The 19,749-nt window shown below is 41.8% G+C and overlaps 1 protein-coding gene across 4 annotated transcripts in view; it reads right to left on the bottom strand.

The window, feature by feature from the left end:
* The window catches only part of LOC138268113 (dual specificity protein phosphatase 22-A-like), a 210,092-nt gene that overhangs the window by 94,068 nt on the left and 96,275 nt on the right, over nt 1-19,749 (bottom strand). For all 4 annotated transcript variants that reach the window (XM_069217501.1, XM_069217499.1, XM_069217503.1 and 1 more), the window contains one exon: nt 10,949-11,023. In XM_069217501.1, coding sequence (XP_069073602.1) covers nt 10,949-11,023 — 75 coding nt within the window. The remainder of the gene's footprint in view (nt 1-10,948; nt 11,024-19,749) is intronic.

The raw sequence follows: 19,749 nt of genomic DNA, 5'->3' as shown, positions 1-19,749 counted from the left end.
AAACTAAAGGTCACTGCTAAACATATTGCTCCACCCAAGCCCAAGAGCCTGACAGCGTCTGAAGGTTTGGGTACAGAAATATCCTCCTGTGTCAATTACCCCAATGGTTCAAAAAGCTCGAGGTAGAACTGATCACAAGATCTTTAAGAAAACTTGGAACTGATCTTTCTGCTCCAGTGGTAAAGTGTCTCAAATGATAACCTCCTGGAGGGGCTGCACCTTCTCCAAAGCTTCCCGCACAGCACCACACCAAGTTCCCAGTCTATTTAACAGAAGAACTTAACATCTGGGCGAGAACTGGCAAAGTGCAAATAAAGTAACCCACGAAGAATTAAATCTATGTGCAGCTGCTGAGGCTTTCCTCTCCGTCATTAATATGGTTAGTTAGAAAAAAACAGAAACCCAATACCTGGGAAACAAAGTCAGACTAGCTTAATTGCTGCAAAGGTGTGCCAACTCAACATCAAAGCCATAATATAGTGGCACGGAAATATAGTATAGAGGAAAATATTTTAAAATAAAAATAATGAAAAGTAATAGATTTTCTACACCTACCTCCACGTATATTTACCGGTGTAATACATGTAATTATTCAAGTTGAGTAGATGAGCAGTTAGGAATAGTAAATATATACTTCCTCTTTATACACTTATATTTCACTATTTTGGCTCTCAATATCTTGGCCACGATATTCTTAAATCATGACATGTCTATGATTTATATTCAATAGATATTCTGTAGCACAGTCCCACTAGGGTGAAGACAGGCCAATGTAAGTGTTTGCTCAGGATATTTCTGGTGAATAAATTATGTTACTACAGATTTGTCATCTAAATATTCCCCAGATGTTAGACTGGTCTGGGAAAGTTTTTGCCCAGCATTAGCTCTCCAGCACAGCCAGATAGCCCCATGTGGCTCCAGCAGGGACTCCTTCCACTGGATATGACATCAATGGCATGTGTAGACACCAAATTGAGTGCGGTCAGTTTCAGATACTTCTTTTCTGTGCTCTAGTGAGGCAAAAGGCAAGGAACCTAGAAAGAATTAACAATAGTGACAAGAACAGCGCAAACGCATTTGCAAAGCAAAGGAATTGATTATATACCACATTCGCCCATCAGGGGAGGAGGGGGAGTGGTGAGGAATCTGCCTGAAGTTATATATCCACAAGAAATATTATTACTAAAGGTAAGTTACTTCTGATTGATACTTATTTCTGCAGATTCTGCACCTTAAGAATAAGTCTGAAAGCAATACTCTGAAAGATGTGGAAATGAGTAGAGCCAATTAATCGAGGAAGTCATATTACACAGTTCTGTCAAAATATCTGTCAGTGCATGCTTGAGGTAATGTTTACTAAAAGTACACAGGAATGACTATGGACCTGCGTGGAATAAGTTCAACAATTAGAAGGCCTCTTATGACAGCCATGGAAGCAGACTTCACCCTAGTGGTATGGGCACATATGTCCACTGGAGGCCATTCTTGGCCAAGACATAGTAGATCTGGATACAGAGGATCAGCCAAGGAAAAATGAAGCATTTTTTCACCGCCTTGTCTTTCTTGACTTCAGCAACATATATACAAAACTGGGTGTGGTCGATGTAGTACGAGTTTGCATGCCTGGGTTCCAGTCTATGCGGCCACCCCTCCTCCTTTGAGGGATGAGAAGGAAGGAAGAAAGAAAGGTTGTGATAGATTGGGCCATCTAAAAAACAAAAACCTATTTGGGCAAGGAGGCTGGGCAAGTACACAGGAATAACTTGCCTGGGTAGAAAACCTTGAAAGGCAGACAAACAAAGAGGGCTTGACGTTCTCCGGCCATGTGAGCTGACATTGCTAGTAACAAACCTATCTTCAAAGAAGTTGAGCAGCACAACGGTGCAGTAGTTTGAAAGGGGGTGCCATTAAAACAAAAAAGCAATACAAGATTAAGGGCACACTGATGAACAAAATGCGGAGTGGGAAAAAACAGGTAAAGCAAAGGTTTCAGACAACGTACCACTAAAGATGCCCAAAGCAATTATAGTTTGTTAGGGAGACAGGGCAGCTAGGTAACTCTTGACTGTAGCCATTGCCTGTTCTGCTGTACTGGAGACAGTGTAAAATGAACAACATTTGAAAGATGTGATTTCGAGGATGCAAGCTTTCTGATTCAAACTATTGTACAAATGTGTTCCAGCAACCCACATAAACAGAATTCATAGCAGGTATCCTACAAGCCAAAATGGCATCTTCAACGTCAGCAGGGAGGCAAAAGGTGGCTAGCTGACACTACCAAATCGCTATTCATGCAGCTCCAGTGTTGGAAGATTGTGGTGGAGGAGCTGACCTTCCTACTCCAAGAGCAGGTCCACTCTGTGCATGTGAGGAGGAGGTGGTGAATACTGAGTGCTCAAAGATCTGGGTACCAGACCACCTTCCACGTCTTGGGCAATCAGGATCAGCTCAACCTAATCCTACTGCAGCTCCACAGGACCTTCAGTAGGATCAGAATCAGAGGAAGGAAAAGTGTGTTGGGCACAGATACTACCTAAACCTGAAAGCATCCCCAGGAGAAAAAAAATTTGGACAATATACAGCACAAAACTGAAGATGCTTCCTGACCATGTAAAACTGGGGAAGGGATCTGAAACTAAATAACTTATTTGATAGATCTTCAAGACATTTACCTTCTGATGTGCTACCAGGATCATTTCAGCCACCATCAATGGAGGAGCTGGTGGTGACTCCAAACGCAGCACAGTGTCATGGTCTTGGTGTGACACCATTGATAGCACTTAATGGATAGGAAATGGTGCTGTCAGCAACATCTTTCTATGCTCCAAAGCCAAACACTGTGAAGGCACAGAGTGGGGAGGTGTCAAGGTCTGAGTCAGCAAGGCCAGAGAAATGAGGCTGACCTTAGAGTGTGGTGCTGAGGGTACCGGAACCATCCTAAAGATATTCAGTGTGGCGTGGCATAATACCAAACCTGTGTGATGTCGGAAGATAGAGCAGTAAATTCAAGCTGGATCTTCTGCAGCTTAGGAAACAATGTTGGGGAACGGCACCGCAAAACTGAACGGTTCCAGGAATGGGACTGTAACCTCAAGAATAAAGAGGCTTTCTCCTTCCTATTGTGCTTTTTTGTGGATACACCTATTGGGAGATCATTCCTTTCAGAATACTTTGCCAGTATGAGAAGAGGTGTGCTTTAGCAAGTCACTGCATGTCTTGTCCAAAAATAACTTGGCCTCCCAGACATTAATGGCCTTTCATGCTTCAGGAACATGAATCACATACCACAGCTTTATAGTCAGAACAAATGCACCACATGTGATATCATGTCAATCCAATAAAGACATTTGTGTGTGGCACTCACAGCAACGTTTGAGCCCTGAACATTTTGAGGGAGACATTTCACCTAGCTGTCAAAGTGGGCAAAAATCACATTATTGAAGCACTATGATAGAGCTCTGCTTAAGCTCATCAGGAGACATGGAAAAAAAAGGAAAATGACATATGTTTGTGGGTTAGAGCCCATTATATTCCAGTGAGTGAGCACTTGAGAGCTACTGCTGGGGAAAAGCTATTCCGGACCAGTCTGATGCCTGGGAATATTGTTAAGGAGAGGAATCTTCATGAAGGTGTTTCCATCACAAGAAGGAAAATTTGCCTAATAAGAAAAACAAAGAATTTCTGTTTAAAAGGACATCTTCACACTGTACATCAGTCTTTGAATGAAGTACAGGTAATGCATTTGAAGAAAGAGAGTAGATTGGTTCTTGGACATCTTTCCAAGATCTAATCACAGGAGAAAAGCAAGTGATCATAATAATGTGGTTTACGAACCTTTGGTGAGGTACGAAGGTCAGGCAGTTAGAGTGAAAGGAACTAGACTGTGAGATCTGGCCAAGATCAGAACATAGTCAGCACCATTACCCTAGAGGAAGAGGAATAAATGCATTAAAAAAAGTTTGACTTCGCTGGAACCCAAGTAAGTCCGTGTAGGGTGAGTGGAATTGTTCATTCAAGATAGGCCACAGGATGGTTTGCTTACAAAAATCTTAACTACATCATCCTGAAATGTAATAGAAATAATGATCCAGACTACCATTTGGTGGATAAAGACCTTATAAAGATTAAATTAGATATGACGTCTGTGATGAACCGAAATAGAATCCATTCTCACAGTTGTCCATTTCATCCCTCCATTCTCATTAAAAGGAGATTCCAGCCCAAGGAAACCAATACTCTAAGAGCAGCAGAAAGCTGGATGTTCTCCTTTTCAAAGCTACCATCCACTCACCCACACCTCGCCCTCCTTTCAATGTCTGCCCCCAGAGTCAGTTTTACGCACCTGAGTTCTGGTCACCCTGTACCCTTAGCCCAGTGTTCTGCACAGTGGGGTGCAGGGCATCGATAAGACCCTCCTATGTGCAGATACACTGGGCTCTGGAATATGTTTGCTGGACACCCACCAGGGACCTTCATTTAGAGTAGTGGATGAAGGGCATGGTTGAAAGTGCTGTCATCTCCATGGAACCCTGCATTCTGAGCACTTCTGAGCAATGAGCGGCAAGGTGTTGGTAAAGGCTGCAGCATGCACACAGAGCTCACTGGTCCAGAGCTGAATGCTGCTTTTGGGAGTATTTAGTGAGCATATTGTGTACAGTGCTGCAACGAAATTCTACTTGCCTGCAGATGATGACTGGGCACAACATATTTGGTATGGGCAGGTTTATGTCCTGTGCACAGAGCCCACTGCATGGGGCAGAATGCTGCAAACAGCAGGATTTTGGGAAAGTGTTTAGTGACATGACCGAAACAAAGACCACTGCATACATCAAAAAGCTGTGTTAAGCGGTTACAAGTGCCTGGTGCAGGGTGTGGTCTTACATCCGGTCCTGTGCATTCCCTACACCTAGAGAATACTGAGCACAGCCAAATGTATCGAATGGGTTTGGGTTCAGGAGAGCTGGTCCCATGCATGGCTAAAAGCCAGACCCTGCTGTGTCTGGTCAATGGCTGCCTGCAGCTAGCTGCGTGGAAGGGTGCAATGCATGGTCAAAATACAGACCGTGTACAAAGCCTGCTGTGTAAAGCTGAGGCCCGCGCTCAATGGACTATGGTGTAGAGTTCTAAAGTGTGGCCTTCTCCCATACTTCCACCATATGGCTGAATGCTGTGCACAGCAACTTGTAGAATAGGGGTGCTGAGTGCACAGTAGACAGAGGTCAAGGCAAGCAGGATGTTTGGTGTGTGTGTGTGTGTGTGTTTTAACAACATGCAGTGATTTTGGGGTTGATAATCATAAGCACAATCCATGACCAAAGGCCATGATCTGTATGTATGTGTGTACATATATATATATATATATATATATATATATATATATATATAAATAACTTTACATACAACTAACTGGATATATTGGATCATGCATTAGCCTCAGCCTCTAAATTGATAGTGCATTGATTTGCAGATTGTATTTATTTTTTTAATTTATACTTAAAATTAGTCTGTAGATATTGAATTAGCATTAGAGGTGTTTTAAGAGATGTGGAGAAAAATGTACATTATAAAGATAAATTATAAAATAAAATATACATTTTTGGGATATCGCTACATTCATATACATGTGTAAAATATTTAATTTGTATGAAAGATCACATTTGGGGTAAAAGTGTCACTATTTTGACTTTGCCTCTTGCTGTAGGTGCTCTCCCAGAGTGGAGAATTTCACATCACTCACTAATTGATTAGTCATCATGTCAGTCATTTCAGACAACATATCCAAAAATAGAGAAATGTGGGGACTTCTGAATTAAAAGACCAGTCAGTAAAAGTGATCTCAAGTTACGCAGTACATTTTTGTGACCAGCCTTCACTTTTGTGATGCGGACTATGTACACATAGCTCACACAAACAAGGCAGACTCCCTAGTTGTGGGGGGTTCCAGAATGACATGCTTAACCCCTTCGCTGCCAGGCCTTTTCCCCCTCCTGTGCAGAGCCTTTTTTTGGCTATTTGGGGCAGTTCGCACTTAGGCCCTCATAGCTTTTTGTTCACATAAGCTACCCACGCCAAATTTGCGTCCTTGTTTTCCAACATCCTAGGGATTCTAGAGGTACCCAGACTTTGTGGGTTCCCCAGAAGGAGGCAAAGAAATTAGCCAAAATACAGGGAAAATTTCGTTTTTATCAAAAGAATGGGAAAAAGGGGCTGCAGAAGAACGTTTTTTCCCAGAAAATGGCATCAACAAAGGGTTTGCGGAGCTAAAATCACCAGCTTCCCAGCTTTCAGGAACAGGCAGACTTGAATCAGAAAACTCAATTTTTCAACACAATTTTGCCATTTTACTGGGACATACCCAATTTTTACGATTTTTTGTGCTTTCAGCCTCCTTCCAGTCAGTGACAGAAATGGGCATGAAACCATTGCTGGATCCCAGAAACCTAAACAATTCTGAAAAGTAGACAAAATTCTGAATTCAGCAAGGGGTGATTTGTGTAGATCCTACAAGGGTTTCCTACAGAAAATAACTGAAAATATATATATAATGAAATTGAGGTGAAAAAATCTTCAATTTTTCTCCACGTTTTACTCTAACTTTTCCCTGCAATGTCAGATTTTTGAAAGCAATATACTGTTACGTCTGCTGGGCTCTTCTGGTTGGGGGGATACATAGGGCTTGTAGGTTCATCAAGAACTCTAGGTACCCAGAGCCAATATATGACCTGCACCCTGCCTTGGGTTTTCATTCTATGCCGGGTATACAGCAATTCATTTGCTGAAATATAAAGAGTAAAAAATAGCTATCAAGAAAACCTTTGTATTTCCAAAATGGGCACAAGATAAGGTGTTGAGAAGCAGTGGTTATTTGCACATCTCTGAATTCCGGGAGGCCCATACTAGCATGTGAATTACAGGGCATTTCTCAAATAGACGTCTTTTTTACACACTCTCTTATATTTGGAAGGAAAAAATGTAGAGAAAGATAAGGGGCAATAACACTTGTTTTGCTATTCTATGTTCCCCCAAGTCTCCCGATAAAAATGATACCTTCCCCTTCCATCCCTGACTTTGGGGGGTGGGCGGGAACCCCACAGAGGGAGCGCTTGCGCTCCCTCTGGGCTGTGTGCCCAGGACGTAATGGTTACGTCCTGGGCACACAGCAGCACTGTGCCGCAGGACGTAACCATTACGTCCGCGGCACAGAAGGGGTTAATGAATACCTATTAGGAAGGTCACTATTTGTGACCCTCTGTGACCAGCTACAAATACACAGACGGTGGCCTGCAAGGAACAATAGACCACCATCCCTATGTTTGCATTGTGAAATGGGAAACATATTTTTTAGTAAAGCAGTCAATATTCCCTAAAGGTACCACTGCTGCTTTAAACAAAAACAAAATCTTGTTTCGGAGTCACCCTGGGGAGCAGGCGGTCACCAGGACCCCTGCCTGCTCACTCCCCAGAGGCTACTAACCCTTTGGCAAATAAGTTATCTTTCCAACTAAGGGGTCGATAACTCAGCAATTGTTTGCAGCTACAACTGTGGTTAAACAGCACTGATGTATTTTTCTCTGATTTGGAAATAGGAGGTGGCACGCCAGCATGGCACTTTACAAGACTAGTTGTGTATAAGGATCCAACTGCTGGTCCTCCCCAACCACTGTTAACAGACATTCAGACTGTGCTTCAGGAGAAGAGTAAACGTGCTGCTGCACAAAGTGACCTTGCACACTACTAGATTATTTCCTCAGGTTACTTGCTCTGAAGATTGACCTAATCTGGGTCATTCCTTCTACTTTAGCATAAGGTTCCTGGATGATGTGAGGCGAGATTCGAACTACTGAATGCTGCAGCCAGTAAGGATTGCATAACCAGCCCTTCAATCAGAAAATGTCTCAGTTTAGAAAAATTTCAAACACTCTGTGGGCGAGTCACAAAAGCATTTAGGAGTACAGGAAGTAGTAATACAGTGTACTCTTCAACATACTCGTGCATATCTGTGAACTGGTCAGGAAGCGTGCAACACCTTATTACTATAAAAAAGTGCAAAGATGGCAAAATTGTAGCAATTGTAAGTGAATATTCATTGCCTGAATAGTCACATTGTATTCCGATGTTAGATATTTCGGGGTTAATTCACAAAGGCACGTAAGAGCGTGTAAAATGTATTACAGGATTTGTTCTTTACATAGTACAAAACACCTGTGCATGTACGCCTTTTTGTGTCTCTTTTCCAGCACTAAATACTCTTTAATTCTCAATGCACCACTGGTCGTTCGTGCACAGCAAATTGTAGATGTATCGGGGATTAGGAGATAGTAGACAGAAATACAATGAGTATGATCTGTCAAGAGTCAAAGCCCCTGTTTCTTTACAGTTTTCACTAAAACACTAAACAAATCTGGAAAGCCAATAGGTCTTGGCAGTGAAATATTTTTCTCTTGCTAGGCCACCATGGATCTTGGTGCATATACAGTGACCATCCTTAAATGGGTATGTGTAAATATTAGAAACAGGATTCCTGGTGCCCATCACACAGGCATGCACATGCGCTATCGTGATGAGATGACCATACCTCGATCATGACAACAAACAAAACGGTCTGAAGGTAGGGATAAATTCAATCAATATTTGTAAAGACCAGTGCTCAATACTGTCTTTATGGATAAATTGCTTTCCAATATTTATTACAACTGGTTATGTACAAGGCCAACAGTGACCCATCAGTAAATTATATACAATACAAAATTATTTCCAAGACAACACATTACACACATACAATTAAGACAACATTTTCTTCTAAGTTCAACTGAGGCAGACTTATAGTTTTTCAAAGTCTTAACACTGACCAAACCGTCAGTAGAGGGTTGTGCCCGACAACGTTTCTTTATTGGTGGTTACAATTGAAAGATTGTGATTGTAATCCACTCGGTTGCGATGATTGGTGGTTCACATACAAGCAGCTATCAAATACCTATCTATTTTTTTAAGGTATTTTGCAGTGCGTATTAAGTGTTTTTTTGTAAAGATGACTTCATTTAGAGAACACAATCTCGCCAGAATATGTGTCAACGGGTTTCGGCCTCTTCAATCAGGGCCTCATCAGGACTATTGGAGGGTATCATAGCCTCTGTTTACATTAGTATCTGTATTATTCAGGAGACACCGTGTTTTTTTCTGATGTTTGCCACTAAGGGTACCGAAATTCCTCATAATCAATTGTAAAGGTGAGGTACGCATGTGCCGCGCTTATGACCCGGGGAGGTTGTTGTATTCGCATCAGCTTTAGCGCTCAAGATCGCCAGCAAATGGAAGATTTTCGCCTGTCTTGGCGGCTTAAAATCCGCCTGGGTAAAGTGCTACCTCGTATCTCGATCATGAGCAAGGCGCTGATCCGAAGCTCACCCTATGTATACTGTAAACCATAGGTCTGGTCAACAAACAGCTAAAGCTGTCTGTAGCGAAGTAGCGAAGTCTTTAAAGAGTGTAATTTTACTGTACTGGTGTCAACCACTCCCACACAGAACACTCATATTTCCTAACACAGGATTTGTACAGAAGTTATTTTCTATTTTCTCTCTGCAAAATAAATGACGCATTTATTTTCTCTTGTCGTACAACACATTTTCACCTGTAAAACAAATACAGCATTTATTTGGGTATTAATATGGGTGTGCCGCTCCTGAAATAGAAACGTTTTTAACATTTGTAAAGCGAGCAATATAATTCCACATTTCCAATTTACTTTCACTAAAAATGTGTTATTTCATACAGTGTTCCTACTTTATATATTAGTTTATTTTAAGCTACCTCTGAAGTCTGAAGTCTAATGATATTTGCAGGAGTAAACCCATCTTTCTGACTGCATTGTGTTTTTCTGAAGTATTTTTTTTATTGCAAGCTGTGAATTCTTATCACTAACTCTTAAAGACGAAGGGTACACTCAGGGCCAGACTGGAAACCCAAACCTGCTTTTGTTATTGGGGGCCGATATGGCAGAACCACTGCAAAACCGACCCCCACTCCTTCAAAACAGGTCCCCACCCTTCCAGCCTCCAGGGTAAGCACCCAATTCCTCCTACGGCCAGTCTGGCCCTGGATACACGTTGTGTGGGATATCTAGCCCAAGGATTAATTTCTACTCTTGTAGTAGGAATGGGTGTTAGTTGTACACAAGGTCTAAACATGTTTGATTTAGTAACTGTGCAAGATGAGTCCTCATTGTTGACTTAACACTGTTCTGAACCTTGTAAAGGTTCATGACGAAGCATGACGGTCCAGGTGAGACCCCTGCAGAACAGAACATTACATTCCAGGTGATGCCTCCTCACCTGAACCCAAAATGTGCCCTCTAGAACTCAACACAGTGAGTTGGTGAGGACTCCAGAACTGAGCATATGCGACCTCACCAAATATTTATATGGGGATTAATGGCATATTAAAGGCAAATGTTCTGGTCACATAACTTTTAAAACTTAATGAATACAGTCTACATGATTGTGTACGCTCTAGTTATCAGCACACCATCAGAACCCAAGTTGGCTTTAGTCAATGAATGTTGAACACTTTCACTCGCCCAGGAACCTCAGATACTGCATAGCTAAGCAAAAACACATGTTCATCATTTAATAAGGTGCTGCTATGTTACAAGTGGTGCCAACAAGGGCTGCAATTTCTATATTTATAAAGCAGAACAGGCTTTGCACTTCACGTTTCACTATACATGTCCTTCATATATTTAGACTTTCTGGCCAGAAATTCTGGAAACATTTGGCAATGCTATTGCGCCAGCAGCAAATGTTTGTAGTTCACAATTATCATCACTTTACATTTTCCACACACCCTCAAAAAAACAAAAACAAAATCTCAACTTTGCCATTAAGGAATTGAAAAGACAAAATGTGACAGATCTTCTGAAAGAATACATAGAATTTCTAAATCCACTGACCAGTGAACGAGGCATCCCCCACCACGAAGACGGCAGTCGTGAATGAACTTGACGCATTTCTTAAAATGCTGTATCCTACGAGAAGAGAAAGCGGCCATTACTCTTTTATGTGGTTACTTGTACAACACCTTAACCAGAATTATGAAAGGTTTGTGAAATTCAACAAATGTCTATCGGTTTGGTGTTTTTAGTTAAACACAGATTAAACAGGGGTGTGCCAGCCTGGCAAAGTTTAACGTCACCAAGTTTGTGAACTCATGTGTTTGCTTTTTTTTAATGCATTTGTAAGTTGCCTCTACAGTAGACATCTATTATTGTTAAAAGATGCGTTGGTTATTACATTTAGTGCATTATCAGCTTTTTAATTATCACGTGTATCGGCCATTTCTGTGAGCTTGTCAGTCCCCAGCAGAGCATGGAATGGGAACAGCAACTCATGAAAAATGTGTGTTTGTATGTCTTGATATGTTGATAATTAAACGATAACAAGGTTTTACATTTCTGTATATTAGAGCTTTCTACCCTCACATTTGATTCTGCATTACCATTATACATGCAGACCTGCTGTTCCCTTCCCGATTAACAAGTCCTGTCTTTGCAACAATTAAGTCAAATAAAATAATCTTTTGTAAAAGTAAAATAATTTAGTTTTTTTTAAGCCAACAGGCTTACACTTACTGGCCCTCTTGTTGTAATGATTGTGGAAGCATTGATATAGATGTTACGGGTCACGAGCTACAGCTCTAAAACTAAAGTCAGAATGTTGTTAAAATCTTTGAACGCTCCCTCTAAAAATTGAACTAAAATTAAACTTGTTTTTTTCACAAGAGCTGAATGCACTTCCTTTTTGTAAAGAAATGGGAGGTTTAAAATGTCAATTCTTGGAATAAAATAATTTAAAACGTGTTACTTTTGGACAGCTCCGACTTTCGACGGGATTCCCGCAAAAACAGAGGTGCAGTTGTAATTGTTTCTCCTCACAAAGTCATCTCTTACAAAACATCTCACCAACGTGTGCTTGAATGTATGAACCAAAGCATCTTTTAACAATAACAGATGTCTACTAAAGAGGCTGCTTACAAGTGCATTTTGGAGAATGTAGAGTAATATCCTGGAGTACTTTGTTACATTTCCATGTCTTAGTGAATTAGGCCTAAAACATCTCAAATTCGAATAAAATGGGAGCACTAAGAGAACGGGCATAAACAATGAATACAAATAGAAAAAAACTGAGCACTTTTGCTGCTGAGAGGGATGGTTTTGGGTTTGATTCACAATGGCATATAAAAGTACCCAAGAGAGTACTCCTATATTACTACTTGTAGTTCTCATTAATGCATTTGTGAATAGGCCTCTAACATGTCTACATTTACAAGTCATTCCTTATTTTGCATAATCAATCAAAATCATTATATTAAAAAGTAATATCTATATACACTTCTGTCATATTCTCTCCTATCGTCCAATTATTTATGCACACGAGCAATACTCTCCCATTCCCCCAGAAGATGCTTCCTAAAATCAAAGTAGTAAAATAATGAATGTTTTCACTAATCTTGTGGGTTTGCAATTCCCCTATTATTCTTATTTGTTAAACACCTATATATGCAGACCTATCTATAGGGAAAGGTAGCGACAATATGTGTTTTACTTTTTCATTGTGGTTCACATTTTATTGCAATGAAAATGTAAACTTAAATACTCACTGTATAGAAATGAACTATCTGACAAATTGTTGTCTGGAAAAATATGAACAACAAACTATGAACTCGGTTAAAAAAAAACCTGGAGCCAAAACTCAACTTCTTCTGCATGTTCAGGTTCTATTCCTTCTATCAACACAAGCGGACAGTCATAATGTTTCACGCGCCTTTGTCATACTTTCAGAGCTATGGCATAATGGTAACAAAGGGTCATGTAAGTGGTCATGAAAGTGAATGGAAAATACACATTCTTGGGTTTCCAGATCTTCACAAACCTTTTAAAATACATTCCCCACCTTGAGAAGCCATAAAGTTACTTTCAGGAAAGGTTTGGTAACACCTTAAAATCTATTTATATCCTAGAGTTGGCAGAATTTGCATGAATGGCATGTAATGCACTCACAACATGCCAATCGCTAACTCCACACTGCGACCAGGAGCACAAAGCATCTCAGCCCTCCCTCCCACTCCATAACAAAAAAGAGGAGGTGTACACCCAGGTGTGTGTTCTACCACAATGTAGCTATTTAATCTATTCAAATTCAATCAAGGAATGGAGGGAAGTTACCTCTAACAGTGATATAAAAAGCAAGTAAAGGCATCACAGATTGTACAGCAAGTGTGTTGGACCTTGCCCTTTCTGCAGGGTCATTCCCAACTTTTTTGTCTGCCTCCTCCTATTTTGGCTGAATTTCTTTTGCTGGCCTTAGGACTCGGTGTACTTTACCACTGCTAATCAGCACTAAACTGCTTGTGCTCTCTCCTCTAAACATGGTAATATTGGCTTAACCCCAATTGGCATATTTAATTTACTTAGAAGTCCCTTGTAAAGTTGTACTAAATGTACCCATGGCCTGTAAACTAAACGCTACTAATGGGCCTGCGGCACTGACTGTGCCACCCACTAAAGTAGCCATTTAACTATGTTTCAGGCCTGCAACTGCAGAGCCTGTGTGGGCAGTTGTACACTACCATGTCGACCTGGCAAAAAATCCTCTTGCCAGGCCCAAACCTTCTTTTTTATACATTTAAGTCATGCCTAAAGTTTGCCCTGGACATCCCAGAGAGCAGCGTGCAATGTATTGAAAAGGCAGGACACGTACTTTTAAGTTTTACATGTTCTGGTAGTGAAAAACTCCCAAAGTTGTTTTTCACTACTGAAAGGCCTATCTCCATCATAGGATACATTTTATAAGTATAATTTGCAATTGGGAAGAGATAGACTTTTCAGGTTTGGTGTCTCTGTTATCACAATTTAAAATCCAAACTTAGGGTGGTCAGCTTTTAAATTGCAACTCTTGAGATATCACTTTTAAACAGTTACTTTTTTTTTTTTTTTAACTTTAGCTATTTGATGCCTGCTGCCCATTTCTCACCACATGTCTGGGGTAAGAGACAGCTGGGATTTGTGCATTCTTTGTAGGCAGCCACAAATAATGGGAGCTTAGGTGTGGCTTAATTGGCCATCTTGGCAGGATGGGAGGGAGGAGCTGGGCACAGCCTCATTTACACCTGAAAAGGCTGTGATATGTCCACACATAAAAGGCTGCATACCCTCCGGTAGTGTATCTGGAACCAGGGCAGGACCTCTGTGCACTTAAATGGCCGGTCTTTGAAGTCTCCTTCACTTTAAGGGCACCACTGGGTGTAAGTACTGGACCTCAGATAGCACCTCTTCAGAACACTTCTAGACCTGTGGATACTCTGCCAAGAAGAAGGACTGCTGTGCTCCCGAAGGACTGCCACTCTGCTGGACTCACTGTGCTGGACTCCTGTTTTGCTGTCCTGACTAGCTGCCTTCTGCCCTCTCCCTCAGTGAGAAGGACTGGATCCACATCACTTGAACAGAGCTCAGATTGACTCCAAGGGCTAGTTGGCTGGCCTCTTGATCTGAAGTGTCATGGACATAAAAGACTTCTAACCACCCTGCTTCTGCACCTAGCCTCTGCCATCTGGGAGTCTAACCTGCCAAGTGGTGCCACTCTTGTACTGGACCCTTGGAAGTGGGCCTAAGGTGCTTACCAGTGGAACTGATGCATCCACTGCTGAGCAGTGCATCCTCAAGCAGAACTGATGCAGTCTCACCTCACTGCCACATCCCGCACCTTGGGTTCAATGCATCACCTTTGGAATCGCAGCTATACAACACTTTTCTTGGCCTAAGCTCCTCACATCTCCTATCGATGGCAGCCTTGACGACAATGCCGAAACTCCACATCACGGCTTTACGGCTCAACAGAACCGATACATTCCCTTGACTGCACAACACATCCTTGACACCGGCCTTCGCATCGCAAACCCTGTTGACATGATCTTTGACAAAACAGGACTTTGCACCTTAGCCGTGCTGCATCTTGGAACTGATGCATCATCTCAACTGCACAATGCATCTTCGACAAGGATCCATTTAGTTCTCCTCAATTAGGATTTAAAGTACTTTATTCAGCAGGCATCACTGGGTCCCTGTAGCTGGCCAGCACTCCACTGCGGTCAGCCTGAACTTGTTATTTTGTACTGGTCTGGCATGACCCAGTATGCCCAATAATGTTTTGTGCTTCTTGGAGTTATTTTTACTTGAAACCTTGAAATTGAATATCTCCAGTTCTACTTATTGGATTTTTGTCGTTTTGGTCTTATTTTATTTATTGAGGTCAGATCTATTTTTCTAACTTGGCGTTGTATCATTTTGTGTGATGTTTGCACTGTTTTACTGTTTGAAGTGTTGCACAATTACTTTACACACTGCCTTCAAGTTAAGCCTGACTGTTCTGTTCCGAGCTATTAGAGGGTGAACAAATGTAAATTTAGGACTGGCCTGATACTTACCTTTACTATGACTGTGGTTGTTGCTTGACTAAGGTTCCCACTCTAGTCAACCAACAACCCAATTTCTAACCAAGCAACACTTAAAATATGTACAGGAGTCAGAATTCTACTCCAAACTTTAGGAGAAATCTACAGGATTTACTTTTAAACGGATTTTGAGAGGAGCTTTGTGAATCAAGGCTGTCTAGATTGATAGGTTTGTTAATTGGACCATGTTTAATGGCATCTTTCTGTTGGGTGTGTACATTTATGGTTTTCAGCATTACAGTTTTCAGCAATAAAAAATGTCAATCTGACTAAAAACACAAACTAATCACCCAACTTTCCCACTTGCTCAACACAATGATCACATTTTTGTGCAGTTTCTTTCCCAAAATACGAATATTCCGAGTCCTTCCACAAAAGAAATAGTAAATCTACACTTGTAGTAGTAACCCTACGAACTGGTGCCAAATTGCTACTTTCTGCAGTTCACATTGGCAGTGGGGCACCTGGAAAGCTGAGCCAGTTGCAAGTTCCTAGGCATGCTGCAGCCAATGTCCAGTATGGCATGCCTAATTTTCCAATGTGACACTGTCACACGGGTACAGTTTCTCATGGGGAATGGCAGTCCTTCTGTGCAGTGCACATTTTTTGACTTTTTTGCATTTTGCTTGTGGTAAAACCCTGTTCCCTATCCTCCAACAAGGTTTGAGGTTTTTCTGTTCCTCTTCTCGTGTTTAAAGGGAATTTACTCCAGTCACTTCTGAAGCAAATCTCCAAGCGTTTCCATGGCAAAAGGGTCAGATCAGAGTCTGTGAAGACTCACAAACTCACAGGGGATATCCCAGACTTCCAAGGAAAGTCATGCCTTGATCCACCCGCTAACATTCTCTTGCCTGGGGTCTACTACTTAGTAATCGTATGCAGTAATGCATACAACTGCACTTTTATAAATATATTACCCCTGCAAGGAACCAACTCAGGGATTCCAGACAGTCTAGAACTTCACCTGTGTATTAAGCAAAATGGTTACTCCACGCAGGCATTGGAACAATATTTAATTGGTATCACAAAAAGGTGGAATAACCATTCAGACACCTGGTCTTACAGCGGTTTTGTGCGTGCAGCCAGAGATGGTAAATGTTTCTACATTTCAAATGTGTTGCATGACTTAAGAGGCTGGGACTCTGAAAGATTATGTAATGTTCCCACATTATCCTGTTTTAATCAAGTCGAAGGAAAAATTAATGGAAAATGTGGGTAGCTGGCGATCACAGTGCAAGAGTTAAAACTGCTCAATCCTGAACAATGTGAAACAATTAACTCTATAAATAAATGTCTCCTACATAGAACGGTGAAAGAGGGAATGTCTGGATCCTACAGAGGAGGAAAGCATCTTTAAAATTCTTAGAAGAAGGACCCTAAAAATGAAAGTCACCGAAGTTTAAAAAAAAAAAAAAAGCCCCTACAGCCAGGGGAATGCACACGTGTCAGGTTGCCACCTGTCTCGTGCATGACGTCTTCAGCCATACCTAGTATCTTGAATGCAGGGACTTCTGGTTCCCCTTATGGAAAGGCAAAACCACTAGTCAACAATGCACAGAGTTGTTGGCTGCTGCCCGAGGCACTACACGTGCCATGGGTTCACTTGGCAGCGATCGATTCAGAATGTTGGCTGCCTATCAAGTAATGTAACCAGCAAAAAGAGGGCGATGTACCTAATGTTTATAGCTTTAGAAACGAACGTACTTAATGTTTATAGCTTTAGAAACGAACTGCTGTAATTTCCGGAGCTCGTCCTTTAGATATACTACAGTACTGTAAATGTTGTTCCATAAATGCCATGAGCTATTCATCTAGTCTAATTTTATTTTCTTTGCATTATGGCACGTGCAGCTTTAATCTTCCCATTACAATTGCAGGACTACAACTACCACAAAACTTAAAGCAAAAAAATAAAATTGACGAGTTTACTTTGCAGCCATACTTCGGAGATGCAAGGATTCCCTTCTACAGTCTACCCACCCCCCATGACAACTCTCATGTTAGGAATCATTAACAAAACATCTCTACTGGAACATATTCACCTTCTCTTCGGTTTTCATGCACCCGAGGCATCTAAAATCCAATATATTTAAAAAGTGTGTGTATGTCCCATGCAAATAGAATTCTAGGTCTAATAGTCCTCCTTGCCCACTTCTAGATGTACCAGGCTCCTCTTCCTCCTCCTGATGCTCACCAGGTGACGCTCACCTAGTCATCAGTCCCTCCTCTTCCTCATCTTTGTGCTTTTCATCGTTCTGGTCCTCCTACTTCTCATCCTCATCTTTTGGGCCCCGTTTCACCTGATCCAGATCCTCCTGCCATCTTGGTACTGCTTCTCCCTGCAGTCCTTTTCGTGATCAGCCTAGTCTTCCTCCTGATCTTCTTCCCCCTCCTCGTCCTACTGGTTATGGCCCTCGTGGTGGTTACATCCTGGTACTCCTGATGGCCCTAACCATTCTGATGGTCCCACTCTTCCTTATCATCATCCTCTTGATCTGCGCCCTGGGCTGCCTCCTCTTCATCTTTCGAATCTTCTTACTCCTCCTCCAAGTTCTCTAGATAGGACTTCTTGGTCCTGAAGCCCTTGTCCTAATGGTCCTGATCTCTGGGTCCTCCTGGTCCAAATCCTTTGGTCCCCTTGGTCATGATCCTCCCCTTCCTCTGGTCCTAGCCCTTCTGGTCCTGGCACTGGTGCTGCTGGCCCTCGTATCTCTGGTCCTTCTGTTGGTTGTGTGATCATTCTTCTCTCCAAAATTAAAGGTTGGATACCCTCTGAATGAGCATCGGTGGCCCTGGCCTTCCTCGAATGGTGGCCTTTTAGTGCCAGTGCCTTGTTACCGCTTGGACTCTGAAGAAACTCTGCCACACTAAACAAGGTGCCCGACAAAGACCGAGTTACTTATCACCTACAGCCTGGGACTACAAAGAGTAACAGAAGAGAAGGCTCTGCTCCCGTGGCTGGCCTCAGAATCAGTATTTGTGCTGCCCTGGGTCAAGAGACACTGCCCTGACCTCAGGGACAAGTCTAGGGCCTGGTTGAGTAATTGACTGAAGGAGAGAACTTTCACTGTGAACCACAAGCAGCTGTAGTACAACTGACATGAATCATATCTGTAGCCAGCATCCTCACCAGAAAATCAAGAACTTGCTTGGCTCGCAGAAGGCCGATGCTGCTGAACAGCCTGCCCCCTCATCTTGGCTCCTCTACACTGCTTACATTCCGGTAGTAAGAACCAAGGTCTGTGACTCAGTGGTGGGCAGGATGTGTGTCCAATAGTGTAGACCATAATTTGGCTTTGTGTGAGCCTGCATCAATCATTTTTAAGCACAGGAGGAGCATTGGTGTCACACCTCTCTGCCTACATTCTGCTCGCTGAAACTGGCTGAACTGAATTTAGCACGTGTTCAGGCCACAATCTTCTGTCATAAGATCACTGAGTTATTGTGATTTGAAGATCCAATGACAGCTTAGATTACCCATAATATGAGGAGACTTTGTGATGGGCGCCGTTCAGTCCAACAGGTGCACCTGGACCCATGGGTGTCTCTTTCACTTATAAATTCTGACCACAACAAGTTTGTTCCCCAAGGTTTTTGGCATTGCTGGGTGCCAGGCAAGTGCATGCCAGATACATTCTATCCACATTACATCTATTCACTCATTGGAGTGTTACTAATTCCCTTCTGTAGTAGTCTAATGTCATTTTGATCTGAGAATAGAAAGCTGAAATAAGACTCATTACCACTCCCATTCATTGTACATAGTGTAAACATTTCACTGCAAATAATTTGGCCCTCACGGACATACTTTTCCAAGTTCTAGAATAAAGATTAGAGTCGCTGCTCAGTCTCAGATCGTCGTAGGAAATTTAGATTTATTATGGAAAGTCCTAATTTTACTACCCCAACTTTCTATTCTATTTATCGAAAAATATCATTTGTATACGTTTAATCTAATCAGAACATTGATTTTACTCTTAGTACATATTGTGTCATACTTACTTTGGCTCCAAACTGCCAACTGCATTCGACAGCGCGCAGCAGCTATTATCAAGAAGGAGTTATGAAGCTGTTCGAGATCAAGAAAGTAGTTATTGGATCTTTTTTTTCTCGCATTTTGCTTCCTTGGATTTCACAATCCCCAATTCCTAAACCCACTCAGAGCAAATGATAGCTAAACTCAAAAGCTACCACTCGTAAACCCAAGCATTTGCGCTGAGCCCTCTCCTCTAACAGTGCTGTGGA

Source organism: Pleurodeles waltl, chromosome 12 (genome assembly GCF_031143425.1).
Source record: "Pleurodeles waltl isolate 20211129_DDA chromosome 12, aPleWal1.hap1.20221129, whole genome shotgun sequence".
Classification (NCBI taxonomy): Eukaryota; Metazoa; Chordata; class Amphibia; order Caudata; family Salamandridae; genus Pleurodeles; species Pleurodeles waltl.
This window is presented reverse-complemented; position numbering and strand designations above follow the sequence as displayed.